Consider the following 24,100-nt stretch of genomic DNA (forward strand, 5'->3'; position numbering starts at 1 on the left):
CACTTCCGAATTTCGTCTAAATTGAGACGAACATTCTTCGGTAATTCGTTGTGGGATGGTTAAATGTTAAATCTGTCTGAAGGCGGGCTCTGCGGGCACACTGAAGGCATTTTTTACCATAGACAGCCATGTTACGCTCGCGGCGAAACATTTTCCGCAAGACACAAAATAGAAAACATAGATCTTAATGAATTGTTTTAAAAAGTTTTTAGTCGGTATTACGTATTTTTAACAAACGTTGTTTAAACTTCAATGAGACCGCGCGCACATAGATAATGTTACATAATAACATTCTAATCTATTCAACTCGATGAAGAATGTGTCAACAACTAGATGAGCTTAGAAGCACCTACTCGATAGTGATCACTCGGGATGAGGCGACTGGATTCCTAAGCAGGTTGGAATGAAAGGGGGACGCTTATTGTAATAGGTAGGCACACGTCAATATTGTTTCTCAAACTATTTAAATTTTGGAAAAGGATTTGGATTCAAAGGATGACCAAAGAGTTGACGTTCAAAACTAAAATTCAGATTCCTTAGATCTTTCATCACCCCTTTAACACGCCTAATAATTTTCTACGATTTTGCTTAGTTTAGGAGATAGACTTAATTTTGTGGTTTTACCTACTTTCCTTCCTTTATTTTATCTTCATTAAATTCAAAATTATCTTCTCAATTTCATCTCAAGATTGAGAATCAGTGTATCCAGTTACCTCCGTGTCTCGAGCGTGTACTCGCGCGTGAAGGCGCTTTTGTTCGCGCTGTAATTATCGATTGACGCGCGCTAATTGGAGCCGCGACACTGATACTTTGTTTACTCCTTCACTAATGACACTTTTGTCTTTGCACGAGTATATTGGAAACACATACTACGAGTACATAATCACTCAATTTATTCTGTAGGCGGAATTCGAAATAGATTATGGAGCAGGTACTTGCTGAAACTTGGCGATCAAGTACTAACTTTTTCTTTACGTTTTGATTATCAATGTAGTTGTAGGTATATGTTTTATTTTGTTATTTAATAAAAGCTTTAAGTCAACGCTGTGAAGTCAGTTCTTCAATAACTAAGTTTGAATCATTCAACGTCACAACGAAGTCTATAAATGAAGATCTGAACATCTTTTTGAAGGCGAATGTCAGATCTAGGCTACAAATCCAATGGGCATTGTGCATGACTTTAGCACGTACGTACGTATCTAAGTATAATACTTTTGAAACTTTTGGTACTACAATATTAGAACCGTTTATCATAGTTTATTCTGACCCACTCTGAATGAGCAACGATGTGCAGGGACGATGTAATGAGAGGAAATGTGACGCATGACGCCGCCGCCCGCCGCTGCCGCCGCCGCCGCCCGCCGCACGCTGAAATACTATGCCAATTACTCGCACCATGTATTGCTCTGTGTTATGGTCGTTTCAAATAGGTTGTTATGAGGTCACCATCAGGTAGGTACATACTTTTTGATTCAATCCTACTTCCTACTAATATCCTACTCCTACTAATATTATAAATGCGAAAGTTTGGATGTCATGATGTCGGATGTCTGGATGTTTGTTACTCTTTCACGCAAAAACTACTAAACGGATTTTGACGAAACTTTACAGTATTAATGTTTATAACCCAGAATAACTTTATAGGCTATAATTTATGACGATCTGTGACAAACTAAATTTCACGCGGGTGAAGCCGCGGGCTAAAGCTAGTTAATTTATAAAAAGGATTTTAGTACTAATATTTCCTTAACTTTTTGAAAATTTCAAAGTTGTACCTAACTGTAGGTAGAAAAACAAATTAATTAAATAAAACTGTAGGTATGTTTGTTTTAAATGTTTATTAACTCGGATGTCTGACTGACTGTCAAATGAATTTGGATAACTTCAAAAAACAAACGTTCTATTGTTAATGTAATTAAATTCAAAACATTTACATACGTCGACACTGTTTTATTTTTGTCATTCGCCCGAAACACACGTGATACGTCTGACTTTATAACGGCACGCGCATCAGGTTACCTCTGTAATTAAGTTCGATGCCATCCAAACATCACAATATTATGTTAAATTGGTTAAATTAATCATCGAAATGTATAAGAACGTTTCTCTGGCTTCAGGTGTCGGGTGACGCGGATACGTGACGCGTTCGCACAAAGACAATTTCAGCATGGGAAATCACAAATGAAAAGCATAAACAAAAACTTCTCCAAGACTTCTTACTTTATTTAGTAAAAGTATCAAATTCAAATTCAAATGATTTATTTCTTAAAATATGGTACAGTGATAAGGTCTTAACTATTACAATAAAGGTTAATCATATTTTGCCATGTGGCGTAGAAATGTCAGATTAATGTTTTATGAGATCCCAACTAATATTATAAATGCGAAAGTAACTCTGTCTGTCTGTCTGTCTGTTACGCTTTCCCGCTTAAACCTCGCAACCGATTTTGATGAAATTTGGCATAGAGATAGTTTGAGTCCCGGGAAAGAACATAGGATAGTTTTTATCCCGGTTTTTGAAACAGGGACGCGCGCGATAAAGTTTTTCTGTGACAGACAAAATTCCACGCGGGCGAAGCCGCGGGCGGAAAGCTAGTATTAAATAATTTTATTCAGCAAGTTACCTATGGCTCTATCACATTAAAAAAAATACATTTGAGGTTTTATAATAATACATTAACTTAAAATGACTTACAAACTAAAATTTAAAAATTACTAATTATAAAAACTATTTACAAAATAAAAAATACTTCACCCCCAGCGCCGCAGTCAGGATATTAAATTAATTTTAAAGTTCAAAATTTGTCATTCAGGAAATCGTCTATAGTATAATAACATTTGTTTTTCAATAGTAATGTCAATTTCTTTTTAAATAATTGAAATGTTAACTCTTTTATGTCATTTGGTAATTTATTGAATATTACTGGACCCATACCGAGAACGCTTTTCCGCAACAATGCTGTATTATAGCCACCTACACTGAGAACGTTTTGGTATTGGGTACGCATTGGTCTAAACCTAGTTTGCGAGAATCGTTTAAATTTTTTAAACTCAGCGTTTCAATTGTTTTAACAGTGATACATATTTTGATTTGTTTTATATCTCCAAATATTGTTTGGACCAAGTTGAATAAGTATTATTATAACTTCGTACAGTACTAACCTAGGGTGATGTAGATTGTAGATACTAGCATCACCCGATCATGTGTGATGTCTGTAAGTTATACGTCACAATAACATAACACTATCTTCAAAGTTTATTTTTTAGTTCATTCATCGTACAAATAACTAACTCGATTTGGCGATTCGAAAACGTAACCTTTAAAATAACTCGTTTTCTGCTAAACGGAAAAAAACATCGGCTCCTTCGTTGAACTAGTTCTGTAAAGTTGCGCAGAGATGCATATTGAATTAGGACTCCATCTTTTTTTAAGGTGATAAAGCTTCGCAATTTCCACAATAGACGGCGCTAGTGCAGTATCGCGGCGACGGAACCCGCCAGGAAATTAAGCGACACTTGTACTCCGCCGCGTGATGTGACTACGTGTCGGCGCTATCAATATTAGTTGACGGTCGCCAATTTTTATAACATGGGATAAAATTGAGAGGATTACCATCGAATAATACAGATTATTACAGATAGTCAAGATAATTATAGTTAAACACTAAACCCTAAATCCATTTAAAATTATACTTACCTAGAGTCTAGCATTACAAGCAGCCAGTAAATAAAGGAAATAATTTTCACATGTAAAACCATCGATTTTAAGCTTGGTTTCTTAAGGACAGCCCTGTAGAATGCCTCAGATGCATCCCCAATTGTGAAAGATTTCACAAAATATTTCTGTGTACATGAATCTTGATGTTAATAGCCCTTAGTCATAATCTTAATAACTTCTTGGTATAAAACTCATTTTTTTTATTAAATGTGTAAACAGTGAGACTATCACAACATAATATCTGTAAATACTTATGTTGCACAATAAATAATTTTGAATTTGATTTTCAATATGGATAGCCGCTGTCGCAATATCCGACGGCTGCACGGCACTAGCACGCCCTCCCGGCAGCCGCCCCTCCCTCGCGACATGATCACTTCAAGCCCTTTGATTTCCATCAGGTAAATGTTTACACGGGCCAACGACGGCAAGACAACGAGGAAGTCGACTCGCGAGCGCTCCCGAGTGACTCCATTGGTTTTATGACCACACTGAAGTTGTAGTAAATAAACTCGTAAAGATAACTTAGGGGAAAAGTGAACATATTTTTTTAAATAATATGTAACATTTTTGATTTTGATAGTGTTCGTATTTTGTTTGCTTCGAATATTTTCTCATAAGATTTAAATACTTGTACCTACAGGTTTATTTGCAAAAACATTTACATTATAAGGCAGGTGTCTCTACTTACCTACATGCCCATAGAAGAGAAATAAGAGACACTTTGTAGTCTTCTCGTCGCTCACTTAAGTATGTGAAATGAAATTAGGCAAGTAGCGAATATTAGAAGAACATTAATTTCAGTAATAATTTTGAAAACACGATTTATTCAAAATACCAGCTGTAAGACCAGCTATGGTGTACGGTGCCGAATGTTGGGCGATCCATAAATCACATGAACAAAAACTCCATACGTGTGAGATGAAGATGCTGAGGTGGGCGGCCGGCGTAACCAGACTCGATAAAGTGCGCAACGAACACATCAGAGGAAGCTACAAGGTCGCCCCCATCACTGACAAGATCAAAGAATCCCGCATGAGATGGTACGGACACGTCATGAGAGGAGATGAAGATCATGTCGTCAAGAAAGCTCTTGCACTACCAGACAGCAAGAGAGGCAGAAGAGGACGACCGCTTGCTACATGGAGGTCCACTATATCAAAGGATTTGAAACAGTCCCAGTTGAACGAAGAGACAACCCAGGATCGAGCGATCTGGCGCATGAGAACGAGGAGGGCCGACACCAAATAATGGGAAGAGGCACGGAAAGAAGAAGAAGATTTATTCAAAATACATAAATAGCAACAGGTACTCGTAGTTGTTCCAACCGTAGATTTACTGGTAGGACACATACTATACTATTGGCAATATCCCTCGTGTTTAAAATATTTTGATAATGGTATATGGAGGCCAAGGAGCAATATCATACTCGTATACAGAATACCTATAAACTCGTAGAATAATAATTTAAATTAAGTGTTATGGTAACCTGAAAATGCTGGAAATGGTAACATTTACCTATTCCACCTACAATTATTACTCTGAAATCGGTCGGAACCATCTTTGAAGCAGATCCGAAGATCTCAATCGATCTGAACCCAGCGCTAAAACTTCGTATACAATTTGAAAATGCTAGATAACATTTTTGAATGATTTCTAGTAAGTACTTGTGCGCGACCAGTATGACCACGCGCCCACTAGGGATGTCAAATGTCATATTAAATTTTAGTCCGAAGCTACGTGCATATTTTTCAGGCAGTTCTGTGCCTAGTTTGGTAGTATTATCTTATGCACATTTTATTTCTTACTGGTTAAGAAAGTTACTTTTCCGATGTAGGTACGAGAAGTTGTAAGCTTTTTTTATTTATTTTTTTCAAAAAGCTTACGATGAACTTCGAGATGTGTAATCGCTGGTAACAAAACTGCCTCCGTTGGCTATATCGCGAGGTTGGCAACTCTGGTTATCGTCGGAGCTACAAGTGCCGAGTCCTCGCGCTCAGATTTACGCGAAAAACTGACTCCGGCGCGGCCCGGCGCGGCTCCATCGCCACACCACACACGATACGAGTTTATAATATTGCTTTACTGTACTAAGTCAATAGTAATTGCAAGTTCATAGTTTATTACATTACTAGCTTTTTCCCGCGGTTTCACTCGCATGATATTTAGTTTGTCACATATCGTCATAAATGATAACCTATATGTTATTCCGAGTTATAAACAATAATACTGTAAAATTTCATCAAAATCAGTTCAGTTTTTGCGTGAAAGAGTAACAAACATGTTAACATCCAGACATCCATACAAACTTTCGCATTTATAATATTTAGTAGAATTACTAGGATAGGATTTATTAACTGGCGCATACCAACCTTACCAACTGAATAATAATTTAGATCAAATATACTAAGATGTTTTACATATTTATTAAGTTTTTAGAAATTAACCACTTCTTAACACTTAGCTGGAACAAATCTGTGTGTTACCATAAAATCAAAACGGTGTCAGCCGGATTTGAAAGCTTAAAGATATGAACCTATGTGTTTGGTCGTTCCAGAACTACCAACAAGTGATGTAAATCTTCCCAAGTTAGGAGTAATCTTATGTAAATAACTTTTGGTTAATTCCCACGCGAGAGCGCTGCAGCGTGATAATGGAGTCGCGACCAGCGCTGCAATGTCCAAGTTATATTGCGTTCGGTATTTATTGCGCTCACCTGTCGTCCGTGACCCCCGCGCTCCCCGCACTCGAGCCCCCCGCTCCTCTGTCATACTCCTACGGTAATGCGAACACACGTGTATGTGTGTGCCTCATCCTTGTTCACAGTTTGTTCAAAGTTCGCCTCTTACAATTTGCTCAGTGCAGCACGCTGAGTCCCTCCCTGATCCTCTTATAATAATTACCAGATATGATTAGATCTTCCTTGGCCTTTGGCCCGCTTTGAATTGAGGCCTCTGATATTTCTTTTACTTTATTGAAAACTCACATGTCATTCACTAAAAAAGGTTCAATCACCTCCGACCACTTTCATTAAATCAGGTTTATTGACACATTTCCTACCAGGTAAGCAAGATTGATAAGATTATTATTCTGAATGACATGAATTCGGGTAACGGGACATTTTTACAAATATTTTAATAATGTTTTATGTATGTTAGAGTGTACATATATACATTTTTGGACATGTGGGCAAATGTATACTTACAGTTTAGAATCAACAAATTCATATTCGAAACAAGATAAATACAAACGAATTCAAGCAATTTATTCATACTTAGTAGAAAATCCATGGAATTTCCAACCAGTATTTTTTTTAATTGAGTATTTTTTTATTGTTCTAGGTTACGCCATAATTATGCACACAGTTCATTGCTACTTTTTTGCCTATCAGCCTGTAAAACGAGACATACTCGTTCGTATCTATGTTTCTATGAAAAACAAACAAAGACGAGGAAAGCAGCGCACGTCAATCACCCGCCCGTCACATGTTGTTTGCCTTATCTGCTTCTATTACAGGCCACGGCGACCCTCCCCGTCCCTAACATCATTTGGATTACAGATAATAAAAACACTTCACAGCTATTCTCATACGTATAGCTTAATCTATAAACGGTCATACTGTTTGAGGAAATTGAAAAAGAAACTGTATGTCTTAACACGCGAGCTATTGATTTATTGGATTAAGTCGACTGCTACACCTCATTCGGAATCCCCTCGCCCCATTTGTCTCGCACACAAACTCGGCAGGCAAGGAGGCTTGACCTCCCATTATCTGTTTAACTTTTCACGCACGTTTGCCAAACAATTGGAAACAAGTAAATCCTGAGTACGTGCGTTGGGCGGATTTAAACTTATATTGAGTTTTTCGAGTCGATCGAGTCCAGATGCGTGCCGCGTGACGTCACACGCCGCGCTCCGCCCGCCTCGCTGCAATCACACTTTACGGGTCCACTCCATTCCGGCTACTTAATACTAATGTGCACTCGCCGATTAATTAAATATTTTCAATTTTTGTACGCCTCCTGTTACTCTTTACGGTTACTGTCTCGTAAATAAATATCCGATTTGAATTGTACTTCGTTGTTGCTTTTATAGCACAGCAACTTCTTCCTATTTGTAAAGCTTCAACAAATTGGATTTCATCCCCCCTCTTAAAAATGAAACGGGGACCGATAATTCAATGTTTCCATTACATGAAAATGTAACATCTCCTCAACATCGCAAATGCACGTAAATTCATTCGAACGGACCGCTTTTCCGCAAACAAATCAAACTCAATATAAATTCGGTCGACGTAATTTAGGCAAATGTTGCAATTAGAGCTGTAACTGCGTTGTCTCACACGGTGCACGGTGTAACGATATAACGTGCTGCGCTCTACAAATTAGGGGACCAACACCCAAGTGCCGTAACTAGCTTTTGTTGCAAAAATGCAATTTCGATTTTATATTCACGTGATTATAGTTTAGTTTGCTTTGTTGCTGTGTGCCGGGTAATGAAATGAGCAGGGCACGCAGGTGGAAGCGGCGCCGGCGGAAAGAACTGGATTTAGTTTTGCGGCGAGAGTGCATCTGCAGGGTAGAGCTTTTATTTAATACGCTGCCCTAACACAAATGCTCTTTTTAAAGCATTAAAACTTCTAAATTTTCAACCCTCATATAATTATTTAAACAGCCGTTTCAACAAATCTGAACTCTATGTACGAGTAGGTATATGCTTCAATTAAAACTCATAACCGGTCAGATCCACTTGAATAATATGAACTTATATTTACTAGCTGACCCAGCAAACGTTGTTTTGCGACTAGGGGTGTGAAAAATAGTTTACGTCTTATTCTCAGACTTCAAATTGATTTTTATGAAAATCTTGTAGAAAGAGTGAATCGAATTGTGAAGGAGAACTTGAAGTTCTCGAATGTACTTAATATAGTTGCATAACTGGTTTCTTTGGACTGTGCTCAAGATAAATCTCAGCTCACAATAACTCAGCGCGAGGTGGGCGCCGAAACAAAGGCGCCGTAAGCCATAACTCAACGCGAACGACTTCATGTTGTATCTTAAACAATTTATTTAGGGCGCCGGCCGTCTTACTGGAATTTAAAATTATCATTTGATTTCGCGGCATTGTGCGAAAAATAACGGAGCGGAGATACGCGAAACAAATGTGGAGCGGCATTGTTTGTGGCGAAGTATCATAAAAATGTAAGACGATAAAGTGGCGTGATTTATAACGCTCCCCGCTCCCCAGCGCCCCCCCCCCCCCCCGGCAACCGTGAGCGGCCGCGGCTCACTGGCGGCGTGTCTGCTCGCGAGCGCCGCTCGCCGCAGGGACATACCTAAGTATTATAGGAATTAACACTTTTTGCACTTAAGTATAACGCAGCTAGAAACTAGTCACCCAGAAAAGTTACAAAATATCTACGTGTATATTTTCCAATTTGCTTATATCATCACTTTACAATAAATTAAGCAAAAGTATGTAGTTATTTTCGAGTTGGTACACATTACAGCACAACAGTCTACCCATTTTTGTTGCAAACTCGCCCCTATTACAACTGCACAAGAACCCGCAGTGGTTACCTTGACGTGCGGTCGTCTGTACATCATCTACGAGTATCTATTGTTGAGATACTAAACAAAATGATACAATCTTAGAATAACTCGTCATCTCGTCAAAACAAAGGCGAGACGGTTATGAGTCTTCGTAAACGTTTCATTTTAATTTAGGAGGCAGCAGCCCAGGGCCCTGAACATAGACCTACATTTTGTCGAGTTCTTTTTACGTCTCAATCTCAACTCAAACTGCCATGTTGATTGTACTTTTTTACTATCAACGAACAAATTGCTGGCCTGTAAAAATACCTTGGGAGAAAATAACGTAAACAAGTTTATTATAAGCGTAAGTGGGCGAGGGGCATTCAAGCGACGACGATTGTTTATTTATTTATTTATTTATTTATTTATTTAATTAAAATGCAAGTGAGCTTACAGATTTATATCCAAAGCGCTCACATTGCCAATTTGAAATTACATTTAATGTTAGTAAGTACTTATATTTATTTATTGTTAATTCAGTTGAGCGAAATGCGCGGGAACAGAGGCTCGAGGCGGCGAGTATTTCCGCTTCCGCCGCTAGGGCGGCGCTGGAGGCCCGGCGCGCCCGCTCGTCACGCATTTGAAACCTTTTAAACCATTAAACCACTACAGTAGTAGCATCGACAGCATATTTCAATCTGTGGTACACAAATAAGATTTAATAAGTCAATCAATATCGAGCTTCATTACGAAGTTAGAATTATTTTCATGTTGAAAAAATAAACTTTCAGGCGCACTCATTACGATGTAATGCGGTTAGTTCGCGCCGCAGCCTCCCGCCCGCAAGCGTGCGCTACGGCACTACGAGGCTACGCACGGTGGTCCCGATTTAATAAAACATGGACATTGATGCTAGAAGCACGAAATTTTTTTTGATGGTTACTGCTATGATAACTAATAAGGCAAAAAAATATTACAATCCTACGACGTCTATTTCGTAGTAAAAAAAAATATATACATATTTTTTGTATGGAAGAAATTACGTTTCTGTCAATTTTTCGAAATTCTTAAACGATGTCAAGATGCCGATCACACATGTTATAAAACAAGTGATTCTGAGTATTTCATGCGAAGATACTTGTCACTTATCTCTGCGTACTTTTGAGTTATCGAGGGTTGAAAAATCGATTTTTTTATATTAAATATTTCCACGAAAAATTGCCAAAATTACAATATGGTGTATAAGGGGCACCTTTGATGATACATAACAACGACTCGCACTCGCGCGCGCTCGTATGCATCAGCTTTTAATAAAATAAAATAAAAAATTAAGGGAAATACTTAATACAACGTTGTATGTATAGGTCCGCTGGCCGTCAAAAAGTAGCTTATACGAGAGGTTGCCCAATTTACAATATGTCCATCATTGATAACTCACACAAATATCATCTCTCTGTGAAGGATAACAAGTTTTTTTTGTTTCCAGAAGCTTTTGATAGGATGGAAGCTCATAAATACTCTCTGAAGTGAGAATGAATCTCAAATTGCGATATTGCCATTTTGACAAATCACATGATGTAACTAGCGCTAACGTTTATCTTCAGGTAGACACAGTTATAAGTTAAAAGATTGTCTACTATTTCCCACTGTTTTTCGTTTTGGAACAGTTCTTTGATTATAGGTAGTAGCTAATTTCGTTTTGTTAGACTCTTTCGGTTTAGCACATTAAGCGTAAACTAATTCCTCCTCAGAATGATCTAAAAGTGTTAGAGAGCGCCTCTTCTTCTGCAGAAGAAGAATTTTGCACAAATCTTCAAAAGGTTTTTTATTTTTTATTTACCAGAAGTCGATGGTTGCACATCTACTTCCGCAGTCTCATCAACTGGAGCGTCTTCCTCGGTGTTAACGTTGTCTATGCGTTGTGTTAACTCGGTAAAAAAACATTTTTTAAATCTATATTTTTACATTTCGGCCAGACCATTTCAGACTAAAATGACGAACGTATTGGCATTGAATTGTCTTCCGAAGATTTGAGTAATTATCAAATCATTAAGTCGTAATTTTACAAGAAATATATCAAAGAAGATATGGTCTGCTTCCAGCAGAGCCCAAAAGACATTTTTGCACCAGAATTCTCATTGGCTAGACTCTGAAATTGTCTGTCCGAATTGTAAAAATATAGATTTAAACAATGTTTTTTACCGAGTTAACACAACGCATAGACAACGTTAATACTGAGGAAGACGCTCCAGTTGATGAGACTGCGGAAGTAGATGTGCAACCATCGACTTCTGGTATAAATAAAAAACCTTTTGAAGATTTATGCAAAATTCTTCTTCTGCAGAAGAAGAGGCGCTCTCTAACACTTTTAGATCATTCTGAGGAGGAATTAGTTTACGCTTTATGTGCTAAACTGAAATAGTCTAACAAAACGAAATTAGCGACTACCTATAATCAAAGAACTGTTCCAAAACGAAGAACAGTGTGAAATAGTAGCCAATCTTTTAACTTAAAACTGTATCTACCTGAAGATAAACGTTAGCTAGTTACATCATGTAATTTGTCAAAATGGCAATATCGCAATTTGAGATTCATTCTCGCTTCAGAGAGTATTTATGGGCTTCCATCCTATCAAGAGCTTCTGGAAACAAAAAAAACTTGTTATCCTTCAGAGAGAGACGATATTTGCGTGAGTTATCAATAATGGACATATTGTAAATTGGACAACCTCTCGTATAAGCTACTTTTTGACGGCCAGCGGACCTATACATACAACGTTGTATTAAGTATTTCCCTTAATTTTTTATTTTATTTTATTAAAAGCTGATGCATACGAGCGCGCGCGAGTGCGAGTCGTTGTTATGTGTCATCAAAAGTGTCCCTTATACACCATATTGTAATTCTGGCAATTTTTAGTGGAAATATTTAATATAAAAAAATCGATTTTTCAACCCTCGATAACTCAAAAGTACGCAGAGATAAGTGACAAGTATCTTCGCATGAAATACTCAGAATCACTTGTTTTATAACATGTGTGATCGGCATCTTGACATCGTTAAAGAATTTCGAAAAATTGACAGAAACGTAATTTCTTCCATACAAAAAATATGTAAATATTTTTTTTTATTACGAAATAGACGTCGTAGGATTGTAATATTTTTTTGCCTTATTAGTTATCATAGCAGTAACCATCAAAAAAATTTTCGTGCCTCTAGCATCAATGTCCATGTTTTATTAAATCGGGACCACTGTGCTACGACCCGCTACGTGCCGCTACGGCGCGCTCGTAGCTCGTAGCGCTACGGCCTTAGGAATGTACTACGAAGCGAAAGTTCATAAACGCGCTGAAAGAATTTCAAACTTAATTAAGGTATGTTTTCTATCCTCATTTCCGTGTTCAGGAAATGTTAATGAGAAAAATAAGCTCTTTTAACTTTGGAAAAACTTTTAAGATTACCATTTTTAAATTTAAAATCTGTATGAATACAGAAGCCCCGGTTTATATTTTTAGCAAATAATACAAGGTGAGGGTGTTATATGGACATGTTAAAAGCTTCGGGCGCGCGTGCATGTTTCATGAGCTCGGCAGATCAACACCCTCGTCAGGCGCGTTATTGCGTTTTAATCTCGTTATTTGGACGTTTCGGTTTGCGCATTCATCGGGTGCTTAGTTTCATTTGTACCGTTCACAATATTTATCGCCGTTCCGTTTTTGCCGTTTGGTTTTTTAAGAATAAAGGGAGGTAGGTGTCACTTTTATTGAATAAGTTCACTCATACGATAAACATACTCGTACTTTTTCTACAGGTTTAAGTAGTACTCAAATGTTAATTTCTTTGTAGTTTTGTTGGCGGCACATTAGTCTAGCAGACACTAGCTCGGCTGCTCCAGCAGCCGGCCCGCATAAAGCAGCCGCCTCGTGCCGACTAACGACTTCCTCGGGATAAGCCAGCCCCGCGGCCGCGCCCGGTAGCCGCGTCAATTGCAACTAATACGCATTTGTTCTGTTTGTCGTTTAGACTCAAATAATACTATGATTATTTCATGTTGTATTTTATTTTTCACTAGCTTTCCGCCCGCGGCTTCACCCGCGGCTTCGCCCGCGTGGAATTTTGTCTGTCACAGAAAAACAATATCGCGCGCGTATTTGCTCACCGTTTAGACCTGCCCTGGACTACGACAAACATTTTAAAACCAAAATCAATGCAATAACGAATCTATCTATCAAACTAGGCAATCATTATTAATAATAACTGAATTTCAATGTTCTATGCCTTGTATCGTAATAAAAGAATAAATATTTTACTAACTTTTACCCTAAATTTAAAGATAAATTGCATAAGCACTTAAGTTCTGCGATGTAGGGCACGCTTTTTTTTTTCTTGTTACTACTTATTAGTTTTTTTTTTTTGGTTTAGCGAGTCGCTTTTGTATTCGTTTTAAATCTCCGTCTGAATGTTGTGCTTACCCTTAAGTGACATATATATCAGAAATGTTATGTTCATAAATGTTAATCATAAGAGTATAATATATATGTTGTTGGTATGCCATATAAATAAATAAATAAATAAATAACTTTCACAAATGTTTCGCCGCAACTACGAGTATCTCAATAAAAACGCTGAATGTCGAGTCTACTCAGCTTTACTTCATACCGTCAAATGTATTCCGCCGCATCTCTATCTTTATGCCTCCGACTAGACTGTACAGTGTACAGTCGGAGTAATATTCGCATCGGGTCTATTTCTTGCGACATGCAATTTGGCAGCGAGTCAGTGTGGTCCGCGCATATCTTCATCTTGGGTCGCTTATTGTTATTTAGCAATACTGCAGCTTTTGTTTGAATACTTGGCGACAAAAATAGAACACAAAAAGATTTGGATGTCCTACATATCCTAGAGTTGCCGATTTTAGCATTCATAAAAAAAACTCACAAAACTCTTTCTTTTTGCAAATAGGCTTTTAAAAAGCACTTTTACTTTTTCAGGTAGGGTCACCTTATTATTCTATTATGTAAGCAGTTACTATTCTTGGTCATAATTCATTTTCAGTAATTTAATATTAGTTTATATTATGTCCCGTTTACCACCACTTTTTACACATAATCACAAATCTCGTTAGATGTTTTCACGAACATAAATCAGTCTCTTAATCACTCACACTATACGTTGACCCGAATTCCTTTTTATATTGAATTCTGATCATACAAAATACGTCATACAAGAATCTAAAGCAATTAGTTTATTTACAGTTGTGCCGTCAGGTGGCAGCGCCGACACTGGCGATGCTCCAAGCGCTCTATCTGCTCCCAATTATTGCGCCTGCAATTGTGTTCGCACCTGACCGGGGGCGTCGCCTCGGCCGCGCTCGCCGCAATTGTTACTCTGACACCCGCGTAATGGACTCTCAATCATCACCTATGTACTTGGTTACGTCGATTAATACGAGGATCAAGTAGATCACCTACTTGCCCAACCTTAGAAAGGTAACTGAAAATTATGAAAATAACATTAAATGGTACTTATTTACTTACCTGATATTATTGATTATTCAAGAAAATACATGTTTATCATATTTGAGAGGAAATAATTTCATAAAAACAAGTATCATAATAATATCTCATACTCGTAATTAAACAACATTAACATTACATTTCGCTTCCCAAGCGGAAAGTGCACAATAATGGCGCCGTAATGTTCCAAACGCGACATAAAACGCATTTAAAATCTCATAGACACAAGTGGCCCGGAGCCGGCGGCTGATCCTCCCCGAAGGCGACGCGAGAATTATTGAATTGCGCGCTCTCAGACGCGGCTGGTGCGAGGAGGCGCTCCACTGATGACGGGGTGCCACGCTCGTGTGCTGAGAGCGCAGCAGAGAGCGCCAAACGCAGTGCCGCGCGACGCGGATTGTTATTTAACACTTATAATTTTGATTAAATTTGACATGAGCCAATCGCGTAAATAAAGCGAAAGGACTGACTCACTCATCACGAAATCTCAGATACTAAAGTGCTGGATGATGGGCACTTTTCTATGGAATCTGGGCGTAAAACCAACAGAAATGTAACTACTATTATTTGTTAGGACTTAATATCAGAAATATATTTTCATATAAATAACTACCAAAAACTCCCGGGTTTGCTCGGAAATTGACCTAATGTGTAATAGTAATAGGCGCTTTAATGAGCAAACAAAAAATATTATTAATTAATATAACTTATCTACTTACATTTTAAATACAGTTATTTAATCATTATTATGTCCAACAGTCCAGCAGTGGGGCCAACAAATGGTATTTTTTAAACCATGTTCTACATTATAAGCGTAGGACCATACCTAGGTACCATTTAGAGAAATGACATGAACACAGTCATGTTTCAATGGGATTTCTACCAGTTAAGTTGTAGTGTTGTCGCATAATCGATCACGGATCGATTATTAATCGATATTGCCAAATAACGATTTATCGATTAACAATTCGATTAATCGATTTATTGATTACCATCATTACTATCATTTGACTTTTAATTCAATTCCTTATTTTCAGCAATATAATCGATTATTGCAATCGAATAATCGATTACGATTATGATTTATTCGGTATACATACTTACTAAATCGATAGAATCGATAGTAAGATAAATGATACAATACTCTCAATATGATCGATAAAAGCAATCTAATTGACCTAATACTATTTTTATTACCCTAATGTGATGTGAAATACTATGGAAACTTTGCATATTCAACAGCCTCTATCTCCGTATCCCCGCGTATTTCAGGATTGTTGTCATACTATGAAATGAAGTACTAGTATTAAGCTTTAATTTAATATACTTTTTGTTTCTGTTGGTTTAACGCCCAATATGCCCATCATCCTTTATCATGGGGGTTCCTTTTAGAACGTAGGTGTTCACTAAGATGGAATTTTGCTGAATTCAACCCCTAAGGTAAAACGGGATCCACGCGTACGAAGTCGCGGGCGGCCGCTAGTGAGTTATAAATACATTTCACCCCCTATTCAGCTTACTACACGCAAATCATTACATAACAAGTACTGTATAGGCACACCATGACTACTAGATAAAGCGTTGTAGTGACAACCCATTACTCACATGTGTGACCACACGCTTGCTCGTAACAGCTCGGGCGCAGTGCAGCTTGTCTGCGATGCGCCCGCAAGTGTGCTGTGTGGACTAAGCCTAAGTGCATTATCACCTGCAGACACACTTGGTTTGAAACAAGACGCCGTTCGCTTGTTTATGGACAACATTCATTCGCTTCTCAACACAGTCGCGTGTTTACTGTAATCTCATCACAAGTGCTGCGTCGCGTGGGGTTGGGTGTGGAGGAAACGTCGTCAAATGCAATATAATTGAACATTTCGATTCCAATAAACATCCGCGCGTTTTTTGCCGAGATCATAATACGCTTTGCGGAATTGAAAACCGATGCATGGAGTTTACACCTCAATTTTACATTTTCGTTTATGTTTTTGGCGAAAATCTAGTAGGTAAATAAATGGATTGGCAATATTAATGTTTATTTGGGATAATGAGTTTCTTCATTGCTTAGGCTCTACTGCCTAGTCAATCAGTGTGTAAAATGAGGTGTCAATTGCGGAAAATGGTGGAATAAACACCTAATACGGATCCTTAACATTTTGACATTATATTATCGAAGTTTTGTGTTACATGTAACGTTAATTATTATAATTTGCTCAAACGTCTGTATGCACGCAGCACGATAACCTTTGCGTCGCATGTCTAACTGGCGCTGCACAGGCATCCCTCAGGACGCGCGGAGAGGCGCCATTAAAACAATCAGTGTCATATTAGCGGCGCGCGGGAGGCGTGCGAATCGATATTTCATTTGCGTATTTAGCGCGGTGATTGGCGCCGCGAACATTGTGCATTTGTGCAGCCCGCAGCTGCATCGCCCGCTGATTCCCGCGTTTGTTCGCAGCGCTCGCTTTGATGCGTCCAACAATACTCGATTGACACTTGTTCCTGAAACTATGAATTTGTTGGAGATGCAACATTAGGGCAAATGCTATTTAGATAAACCTGTAATTGGCGATTATACACATTTTAAACATAACCTCTGTAATCTTTTTACATAAACCCTAATATGCGTTTTGCTAATGGTACGGTGTACCTTTCTGACAAATAAATAAATAGATCTTGTCTGTTACTCGCGCAAGTTTTAGTTAATTATGTAATACGTAATTATTCTTACTCCTACCTACGTTGTCCGAATTAATACAACCGGATAATTTTACACCGGGTACTTCCGTTTTTTAGACCTTAAAGGTCGAAATTTCGATGTCGAAAGTGTAATAACAAAATTGAAATAAAATATTAAAAAAACACTGGTAAAGTTAATATGTATTCAATCAAGTGTGCGCATTATTTAACGCAAATCAGTCAATTTCATATAACAAACAAAAATAATAAAGTAAGCGCCAAAATAATTGAAACAAAAGTAATTTTAAATGTTGACGATGTTCGTGTAAACATCATTACCGTCAATGTTGGTCCAATTAGAGTAAACTGCAGTATCGACTCGTATAAACCGGTCGATAATTAACTGACTCGAATGCCATTTGGGTTTTATTTTTGCCAAAAATGTTATTAACATACATGTAGGTGAGAAACAAGTGAACATTTTGTGCTCATATGTAAAGTGACTTACTCACTTGTAGGTATCTTAATAAATTATCTTATAGATAATATTTTATCTGCAGATAACTTACTCAAATATTACAGGAAATAAAGAGTTACTTAATAAGAAATAGGAGGTACCTACCTATCAACTTAATTTACTATTGGTTTTCATCGTTTACATCACCAGCGCACCTGTACTGTAAATTTGCAATTTTTTGCACATTTTATGACATTTATTTACCAATATATATTGTTCATCGCTTCACAAATTTACATAAACACCATCTGAAAGGCAAGAAACAATTATTTATGGAACTCTCAGAGGGCTAGCAAGACTGCGTTCCGCTAAGTTGACGCATTGCCCCTCGCCCCGCGCCCGGTCCCCTGTCACTAATTAAATTAGAAAAATTGCTGGAGTTGAGGCGCGCGCCGCTTCCACTAATTATAACAATGGCCCTGAATCTCCTACCAGCGCCTGTTACACTAACGGCATTAATGAACGCTCGCAGTAGACATATTGCTGCTGCTTTAAAACGTGTGGGGGAGACGGGAAATGATAATGTAGCGCCACTCTCCTTGGCCACTACTAGTAGGTGTGTAAGGCTTTTTACTACATAACTATTTAGTACCTCACCAGGCTCGCACATTCGGTATTCATCAGATTAAATCAGCTGGTTACGTTAGAAACATTATAATTTAATACGAAATCGACTGTTGATGTTGGTTGTAGCCATCTCCATTATTTTGTGTTTAAATGTGCACGTACAAGAAATTCTAGGCATGCCTACATTTTCTTTGAGTATGAGTCCAATCAGTCAAGTTATTAATTTGTGGTATCAAACAATTGGCTTTCAAAATCATTTCAGTTAATCTGGAACTTCAGCCATCAGTTTAGTACTTTTTATTTGAAACAAGCTTTGAGAACAACTAGTCAAAGATATAAAGCTTAATTGAAATAAATAATATAATCAAAGTGAAAAACATTTTCATTTATAATATTTTAAGGTAATGTTATAGCGATGTGACCCAATCAAATGTGGAGAGATTTGCTGTTATAATATTAAAATTTCATCATTTAATTTCACCAGCTAATCGAGAGATGTGCTTCTTTTTTCAATCATAATTTTAACAATTTTTTTGTAAACCTGATGAAAAGAAGAAACATCTTAGTTTTCCTCGTGGTTGTAACTCGGGGACAGGCGCGGGGAGGGCGGGGGAAACTGGATTACTTCTAGGGAATTAATTCCGAAGGGCCCGCGATAACAGCGTTGCCTTAATTTGATGAGCGGCGGCGGCCTTACTTTGTGATCATGCCCCTTAAAAATATGGCTAAGCCACGGGTCTATGGGCGCGCTTAGGGTAAATGTTGTGGGAAACTGACAAGTGTCGTCGTTGTGTATCGGACACGAGGGAGATTAAAGTATTATATTTACGACATTAAATATTATTTTAGAAAGTAACGTCGCTTTTTCTAAAAATATACGAGTACCTATGTAGCTGCTACCGCGGCTTATTAGAAGTTATAATAGCTTTCAGCTATTCTAACCTGTCTAAAATCAGTGTAAACATGAAATTTTATTTGAATAGCTACATCATGTCATTTATTATTATCATTTTTGTTCGGTGATACCGCAAACAAAGCTGATTCGAAACGATAAAGTGTGTTTGCATTTGAGAAAGCAACTGCCAGGTACCTAACTGGTCGCGGACAACGGCAGCACAACTGGACTCGCGAACTCCGGCGCTGCGAGTCTCGAATCGTTCTGAACTATTAAAGTTTAGAATTTCAGATGAAAGCTGCTACAATGTGGCGAAAAGTGTTGTTGCCAAATTGTTATCTGTATTTCTAATAAGTCCCATGAACTGTTTTGTATTCATTATCAACCAGCTTTTTTTAAAAGTCCTATGAACATTGTAAACACAGATATGGATAGATGCAGCATGTGTCAAAAATTGTATGAAGCCGAGCGTGCCACTTTTTAAACGTCATTAGTGTCATTTTAGCGAATTTTAGTGATTGCCGCAACGTAAAAGTAATCGTATCATCGTACTGCATTCGCAAAGTCATCGAAAGATATCGTGTGACTCGATTCGAAAATTAATTAATTCGGATAAAACTGATAATTTGTTAAATACAAAACCAAAAACATCTTTATTTACCTTTTTAAAATAAAGTAATTCTTACAATTCGTCAAATCTCGTTATTTTTTTTTACCCTACCAGCGTTTCAAGACATAAATTTGTCAAGTGCATGAATACATGGATCAGTGTGTGTCTTATTGTTATGAGTAAGTACGGTTCCTTGGGATCGGTATGAGTGCACCACATACAGGGACCATGGTTTTATCTCTTAAGAGTACATCGCAGGATATGTATTAAAAACAATGCTACTTTATACTTCTTCTACTGCTACTTTATTCTAATTAATTATTTGCTACTTGTGCTGTTAATTACAATTCTCAATCCGTAAATAATATCTTCTTTTTACCGTGTTCGTACTACTGTTCTCGTAAAATCATCGTAACCGATTGTTGTAATCGGATTACATGAACATCACTCGACCATGTATGTCCATTTGGACATATCGGAATGGCACGCTTTGACGATCAACTTGCTGTATCTACTCTAATCCATATCTGTGATTGTAAATAACCTCATGTCGATTGAATCTGACTGACAAGCAAAACTTTAGAATTCGCGGCAAGGTACTGAAGTGCTGCTTCACGCAAGCAAATTCAGGAAGATATATTAACAAAATCACACTCTAGCCTACATTAATTAAATGCCATAAGTTCATAAAAAATATGAATCTTATAATAATTAAATAAACTATACAGTATAAATGGAATGAGAAAAAGCATGAAGCACTATTTTCATCCGAACTTCGTCATTTGTCAATATTGGAGCGGCCATCTGGCTAATTAAAACTTTGTGGGACACCGCAAATGTCGACTTTCAGTCACGTTTCGTAAGAAATAACTCATTGAAACATAATGTCTTCTTCCGAGAAACATTTAGAGTGGGCTCCGAACTGACGGAATAATTTGCATACTTGTTTTTTTTACGATTAATTTTAAAATAACCGAGGCACAAAATCAAAGGAAACTCGCATCAGCATTAGTAGTGAAGATAGAATTATAGCGACATAGGTAGGTAGCTGCGGAGGTGAGCGTGCCCCAGATAGCCGCGGCCGGATCAGAACCTGCGCATTATCCGCGTGTCTCCGCGACCACAGCACGCAGCACGCGGCTGCCAACCGCGCAGCCGGCGCTGCCAAACACGCGGCCGTGGCCCGGAGTAAATAATACTTACGTAACTCTCGCCCAATATCTAGCTCACCTTTGATATTTTGTGTCCACAAATACACATGGTAAATAATACCTTCGTTTGAGTTAAAACTAGGCACATCGAAGTCGGCTTACTGCCACTATAAATACGAAGCGTAAGAAACGCCTATGGCTTGGGTATTAGTATAAATTGACAATACTGCCTAATCTTCGTTATTTACGAGTACTTCCACGTGACGTTTCTTAGCTAATAACGTCTATTTTGGAGCATGCGTTTGAGTGAGCGTGCGTGTGCGTTCCAATTCTCTGACCAAACAAACAATCACATCACAGTAATAGCCGAAGCCGCTAATAGCGTTCTTATTCGGGCGCGATATATCCGGCTGCGCGCGGCGCCGCTCGCCCTCGCGCTCGGCTCGCCGCTCGGCTCGGGGCGCGTGCCGCGATGCCGGCCCACGCGCGGACACCGTTTATCAAATAAAAACACCATTAGCTTGTCACTATCTCGGTATTTATTTCCACTCACGCTGACTCTATTATAAATAACTAACTATTTACAATATTTACAAAAACGCAAAATATACATAATAACGTAAGCTCTCCGCGAAGGTCAAGTGTTGAGCAACGTCCGCAAAAGTAGCACGCCTAACGTAACCGCCCAAAACGTATGCCGTTGGAGATCTGAAGAGCCATCTGATGCTGACTGGTCGCGCTGCATTGCCTCTATTGGGCTTTCTGTGAAAAAAAAAAACAAAATTCAATTTCATAAACAAAACTAAGAAGAAAGAAGTAAGAGCGGGCTTAAATTCTCCAACCGCCAGATTCGCTTTCAAAAGCTGGCTACGGCCTATGAAGTTTAGGGGGGGGGCATAACATAATGTAGAGCTCAGTGATATTATAGGGTAAATCAACTTCATTGAGACTCGTATCAGTTTGTTAAGAAGATGAGTGTGAACTCCTCGTAACTCGTAAGCTAACATGGAGTGTAGATTTTTTTTAAATATTATTAGTAATTTGGATTGCACAAATTACTAATAGTTCCGTTAGCCCCTAATGGTAAGCTAAATGCTTGTGTTACGAGTGTGCTCACCACAATAGTCAAGCGGTGGTGGGATTCGAACCCGCGTTCCTCGGATCTCGAGTTGGCCAGTCCGACCCCTTCACACTTTGGCTAAAGTGAGTAGATTCGTTCCTTTCAGCCGAAAGACGTTTACTGCTGGACAAAGGCTTCCCCCAAGGATTTCCACAAAGACTAGTCCTGCGCCGCTCGCATCCAGGCACCTCCCGCGACCTTCACCAGATCGTGGGTCTACCTAGTGGAAGGCCTGCCCACGCTACGTCTTCCGGGTCGTGGTCGCCACTTCATTTTCCTGCCCCAGCGGCCATCAGCTCTACGAGCTATGTGCCCCGCCCACTGCCACTTGATTTTATCGATTCTGCTTGTAGATAAAGCTAGCTTTAGTAAAATGAGTAGATTATAAATATGAGTTACCAGCATCGACGTGCAGGTAGACGGCGTCAGCGACGTCTCCCGCGGCGCAGGTGTAGGCGCCGGCGTCGGCTGCACGCAGCCCGGCCAGCGTCAGCCGCGACCGCGCGCGCGCCGCCCAGCGCTCCGTGTCCAGCGACACGCCGCCGCGGCTGCTCTGCAAATGGCCACCACGACACGTTAGCGATAATGAAGACAGCGCACTAATAAATGTATCGAAATACCTACACGTACCGCAAAGACGTGACCCAAGCCGCTATCATTGTGAGAAATTAACACTTGCAACATTATTTTATTACATCTTAAGGCTGTATTAATAAGAACGATATTACAAGACTTAGGACATGTGAGGAAATATTGAAGGTAATTGCAAACATTTCCCGTGACGAAAAAATAGACAGTCAGCGTTCTGCTGCCTCGTTACAAAGTACTACTAGCCTAATGATTTCTGAATAGGATCATGGTGGGATACTCCAAGGTGATCGTTTCATGTAATTTCATAATACATATTATGCGCAGTAGGTACTCACTGTAGGGAGATTGTGGAAAGTATTACCACAGTAATACTGGAAGCTCAAATTATAAATGACCCAATAAAAAGTGTGTTAAAAACAGTAATAGTTTTCCTCGAGTCCCATTGCATCACATGTAGAGACGCCGGGAGCCCGCATAAATAAATTATTAACGTAACCATACATTACCTGCAGGTTGAGGGGCTGGCCGTCCTTGGTCCAGCGGACGTCGAGCGGCGGCAGCGGCAGCTCGCGCGGCGCCGGCTCGTAGCGCGCGTCGCACGCCAGCGTGGCCGCGCCGCCCGCCGCGCCGCGCACCGCGCGCCCGTCCACAGCCGAGATCACCACTACCGGCATCGGCTCATCTGTCACACACAATTTTCGGTAAGCTCTGCACAAGACTCACAAAAATCATTGATATTCCAATAGTTTCATTATTTAGCGCAGCTCTGCCTCACGAGGGTGCCTCACTCACGCCCGTATTCACAAACATTACTATGAGGCCTCACAGTGCGCGTGGAAGCACAGGTTGACACACGAACCAATCACAGAGCTCTATTCAACGCTGTGCATCTAATTTGCTGCTTCACTTTAACAAGGATCGTTTGTGAATACGGACGTTAATCTACAGGACCACATTTCGGTTTTATATAACACGCGAGTGATGAACGTAAAGCCTGGTCCGTGAGCACGTAGAATTTTGTCCAATGACCCCTAGCTACCCAACCTTATCGCTCGCACGTAATTATGTTGCTATCGCGCTCGCACACTCACTGCGGGTGCCAGTCGCACAGTCGCGACAGCAATATAATTACACGCGAGCGATAAGGATGGGTAGCTAGGGGTCATTGGACAAAATTATACGTGCTCACGGACCGGGCTTTAGCTGTAA

At 39.1% G+C, this 24,100-nt stretch overlaps 1 protein-coding gene and 1 long non-coding RNA gene across 2 annotated transcripts; one reads left to right on the plus strand and one right to left on the minus strand.

Annotated features, from left to right (window-relative positions):
* The first annotated feature begins 4,639 nt into the window (after window positions 1–4,639).
* On the plus strand, window positions 4,640–4,969 carry LOC135079575 (uncharacterized). Its single transcript, XM_063974228.1, has one exon. It carries the CDS (start codon window positions 4,640–4,642, stop codon window positions 4,967–4,969), a length of 330 nt encoding a protein of 109 aa, XP_063830298.1.
* Window positions 4,970–21,696: 16,727 nt separating this feature from the next.
* On the minus strand, window positions 21,697–22,789 carry LOC135079189 (uncharacterized). Its single transcript, XR_010258754.1, has 2 exons — window positions 22,700–22,789; window positions 21,697–21,942 (listed from the first exon to the last, which is right to left on the minus strand). It is a non-coding gene; the product is annotated as an uncharacterized LOC135079189 (long non-coding RNA).
* Window positions 22,790–24,100: the final 1,311 nt, after the last annotated feature.

This window comes from Ostrinia nubilalis, chromosome 16, assembly GCF_963855985.1.
Source record: "Ostrinia nubilalis chromosome 16, ilOstNubi1.1, whole genome shotgun sequence".
Classification (NCBI taxonomy): domain Eukaryota; kingdom Metazoa; phylum Arthropoda; class Insecta; order Lepidoptera; family Crambidae; genus Ostrinia; species Ostrinia nubilalis.